The 4,239-nt window shown below is 43.9% G+C and overlaps 1 protein-coding gene across 1 annotated transcript; it reads right to left on the bottom strand.

Annotated features, from left to right (window-relative positions):
- Nucleotides 1-1,433: 1,433 nt before the first annotated feature.
- MRS44_002046 (uncharacterized protein) lies at nt 1,434-3,230 on the bottom strand (the record flags this gene model as incomplete). Its single annotated transcript, XM_046271954.2, has 3 exons — nt 1,434-2,252; nt 2,324-2,989; nt 3,066-3,230. The coding sequence occupies 3 exons, from the start codon at nt 3,228-3,230 to the stop codon at nt 1,434-1,436; spliced, it is 1,650 nt and encodes a 549-aa protein (XP_046123296.2).
- Between the last annotated feature and the right edge of the window lie 1,009 nt (nt 3,231-4,239).

Genomic DNA, 4,239 nt, shown 5'->3' on the forward strand with positions numbered 1-4,239 from the left:
AGTTTTATAAGGCTAAAATAGACTTAGAGGTAATTAAAATTAAATATATACTTAAAGCTATTTTATTTTATTTTTTTAAGCTTAGGAATTAAAAACCTAAGTAAAATAAAATAAAATAACTAATTAAAGCCTTTAATATTTTTAATATAATTAAATAATTATATTTATTAAATAATTAATTAGATTTTTATTAATATATAATTATAAAAAAATTATTTTAAGTATTATTAAATATAATTACTAAGAATAATAACTTTATAAGTTTTATAAATAAAAAAAGAAATATAAATTATAAATAAATTATTTTATTTTTAATAAATAAATAAAGGTTTTTATAATAATAAGATTATAAATTAATTAATAATAATTATAAAAAACTTTATAAATTTTAACCTTAAGTTTATAACTCTTACTTTAAGTAAAATATAATTAATAATTAATTTTAAAAGACTAAGATAAAAAAGGTATAATTTAAATAAAAGTAAATTATCTTAAAATAATCCTAAATTTAAGGGTTAAATTAATATCTTAAAAATAAAATATATTTTAAGTATTATATTAATTAAAATTACTTAATTAAATACTTTTTTATCTTTTTATTAACTTTAAGGCTCTTATAATAATAAAAATCTAGTTTTTTAAAAAACCTAGGGTTAATAAGATATAAAACCTAGGCTTTATAGGTAAGCTATTAGCGCCGCATTAAATCCCTATATAAAAAACCCTTAGGTTAACTAACCCCTAATTATAATACATAGTAAGGGTCCCTAGATAGCAAACCTGGCTTCCTATCTAAGTTCTAGCCATTTAGGCAGTCTGACAGTTTAGTGGCCACTAGGATAAATAGCAAGACGATAGCGGCGGTGAGGGGACGACGCGCCTTGTCGCCCAACTTACGACAGGCCCGGCCGTCATGTGGAGATATCATGATGTTTTAAGATATCACGGTCGACGTTAAAGAAAGAAAGCCGAGAGCAGAGCAAGGGCCCGGATCGGAAGACTCAGACACGCTCACGATCGCACCGACGAATTCGAAGATATCACTGGTAGCAGGGATTGAGCTCCAGTCGATGGGCCACTTCGGAACCAACTTGCAGGCGGACTTACGGGTGTCCAACGAGATTGGGGCGCGTAAAAGTTCAGTGAACCATACGTTGCCGTTTGTGGATATTCTTTTTGTTGAGACTATTGAGAGCCGCGAGAAAAAGACGGCGAGAGAGGCGAGCGTTTGCTTGCGCAGGCGCACGAACATTATATATCACCTAGACAGATGGATAAGAATCACCGAGAGACTCTTGATTTTCCTAGCTAAATGAATATCTAATGGTGAGTCTCGTATTGTTGATAGCTTCATCTCTGTAACTGGGCTGTGCTGAGGGCTATGCTGGAACGATCTGATCCCCCTAATCTTTCTGACCCTTTGCCCTAAGCGGTTAGATTTCCACAACGGGACCATTATAGTCCTTCCTGGCCTGTACGAAGTAATAGACAACGCTGAAAATGGCAACTGAACCAGTAACAAGGACGCTATAATTCATCATATCAGGGGTTGGGTTCAGTACCGGAGGCCAAAAGCTGAAGAAGCCAACCACCGCCAGATAGCAGATGGTAAATATGTTGTTCGCAATACCAAAAGCGCCCGGAAGATAGAAGGGACCCCAAACGAGTTCGGCGCCTGTGGTGTTAGCCAGGGCTGGGAGATCCGAAGTAGCTGGCAACGCGAAACCTTTGGTGGTACGGCGGTAAAGGAGCAGAATAGCGGCCATGAGGTAGGAGGCGTAGAGACAGGAAATCGAAAGGGACGTAACGTTCATGAATGCAATAGGAGACCCAAGGTTGATGAGAGATAACAGTACCGAAATTATAGTAGTGACGGCGACAGCCCAAACGGGAACAGTGGTGCGGTCGTCGACCTTGGACAAGGTGGGCCAGAAAGGGAGACCGCGGTCACGGGCGAAGGACCAGAATACTCGTGAAGTCGACGCAAGCATGCCAACGGTAGCGCAAGCTCCAAGGATCATGATAATTGTAGCCATGACGGTAGCACCGGCCGTGGAATTGGTCGCCTGCTTGAAGATATACATATATGGAAATCCCAGCATGCCAGGACCAGAGTTAATAGCCTCATCAAAATTACCCATGCAGAAGACCATGGCAATAATCATGGCGAAACCGCAAGCACCATTGATGAATAGACTCAGTAGGACGGAAGCGGGAACCACGACAGACGGGTTCACAGTTTCCTCAGACATCTGCAAAAGCGAGTAAGTAACGACCTCCACTTGGTGTATATAAGCAAACTCTTAAACAGGGTAAAACATACGTGGAAAGCGGCATCAGTACCGACAAAGGCGAAAACGTTGCCCATCATACCGACCATAAAGGATAATCCCTGAGATGGCCAGCCGCCGTTGTTCACGAAGGACGTGAAGAGCTCTTCGACATCTCCGTGAGGGCCTAGAATAACGAGGGGAATAAGGATGGCGAAGAAACCCAATACGTGCAGAATCAGGATTAAGCCCTCGAATTTAGGCAGCACCGAACTGACAAGGATGTTTATGGACACGGCGAAAGCGAATATAGCCCAGAAGAGCAGAGTGCCTTGCCACAGCTTAGGCTCAAAGCTGTCGTTGTTCAAAGATATTAAACCCAGAATCATGTTTCCAGTGAGAAGAGCGCTAGAAGCAACGGAGCCTTGCCAGCCACCGACCGTCAGAATCCCTGTAAGGTAGCTTAAGAACTTGGCGCAGGATCGCGGTGCCATCATGGCAACCCAGTGGTATTGTCCACCGGATGTGGGAGCCATAGAGGCTAGCTCGCACATTGTAGAGAAGACGCTGAAGTTGCCGACCCAGACGATAAGGAAACTGTAGATGACGCCGGCAGTGCCGCCGTTGTTGAGGCCCTGAGCGAAGAGAACTGTGACAGCTTCCCAGGTAATCAGGACGGTACAACTAAAGCCGAGAATCGACATGAAGCCAAAATTTCGCTATTTAAGAGATGTAGTTAGTAATGGAATGAGGCTAATGTAATAGAGGCTGAAAGTTGATGACGCGGTAGCATACCTTGAGAACCTGCTTCTTGCCTAGTCGCGCCAATTGATCACTATCAGCGTAGCCGTTCGAAGACCGAGCAGAAAATGGCTTGTCCTCCATCAAGACGCCGGCTTCATGGGCCTCGACGGCCACAGTGTTGCCCAGCTCATAGCTGGAGTTGTCGCTACCCATCATAGCGGAGCGGGAAATGGAAGTAGAAGGCGAGTTTAACAAATGATGGACTAAAGAGGAAGAATGAGAGAAGAACAGGACAGAAGAGATTAAAATGTAGAGAAATGAAAGAGAAAAAAAAGATGATAAAAGGAGAAGCCAAGAATTCCAAACGATGTCAGGATGACGGCAAAAGGAGGATGTTGACGCCACCACCTCCTCCCTAAGGCGAGAAGTTGGTGGTGCTATCAGATGCTTGAGGCTGAGTTTGTTCTCGCGGTTTAACCGGCAGCCTGCTCCGGTGCCCCGGTGCATAACTGTGGAGATTAGCAACCCTGGAACCTGTCCAGGGGCCTTGACACTGCATTAGTCTACCGATGACGGCGCCTTGATGTAGGTAGCAGGTGAAGAGGGTCAGTGCTACGACGTCCAGGGTCCATATTTGCTGACAGCCAGACTAGCATTGCTTTTTTTACATCTCTCGGCTGTCCAGCACAAGAATTGAGCGGCGGCGGCATACGGCATTATGAGGCGCTTTGGGAAGACGCCACATGGAAAGTTGATCGTGCTCCATTCCAGGTCAAAGCGCCCCCTTGTCCGATCTAATACCCAATCCGCCCTTTCCTATCTAGTCACGTTGCCAAGTTGGCACCTCCTCCGTTTTCACCCTGCCCCTGTCATGTCCGTGCTACGATGTATACAAGCATTCTCTTACATCACTGCCATCCCGAACTACTCCTGTGGCTAACATGCGGCAAACATGTACAAAACCTGTTCCCCTATGAATTGAATTACCCCTGCCATGGCTCATCTACATATTGGGTCCTCGCTTTGGCCCCCGGCAGAGTGGCGCATCATCTTGATGCCTCTTCACGCCGTCAGCTTCCCGGACGATTTCGCTCTTGACAAGATTGGGGATTCAAGCTGTCCGACCCCTTGATCGATTTCCATTCAGGACGCTGGTATACAATGTTTCCCTGTGCGTGCGATCCAAAGCGCTGTGCCTCCTTTAGCGGGGAAAGAGAAATTCTCT

Source organism: Fusarium solani (assembly GCF_023522795.1).
Source record: "Fusarium solani strain SB1 chromosome Unknown bctg00000000, whole genome shotgun sequence".
NCBI classification, from domain to species: Eukaryota; Fungi; Ascomycota; class Sordariomycetes; order Hypocreales; family Nectriaceae; genus Fusarium; species Fusarium solani.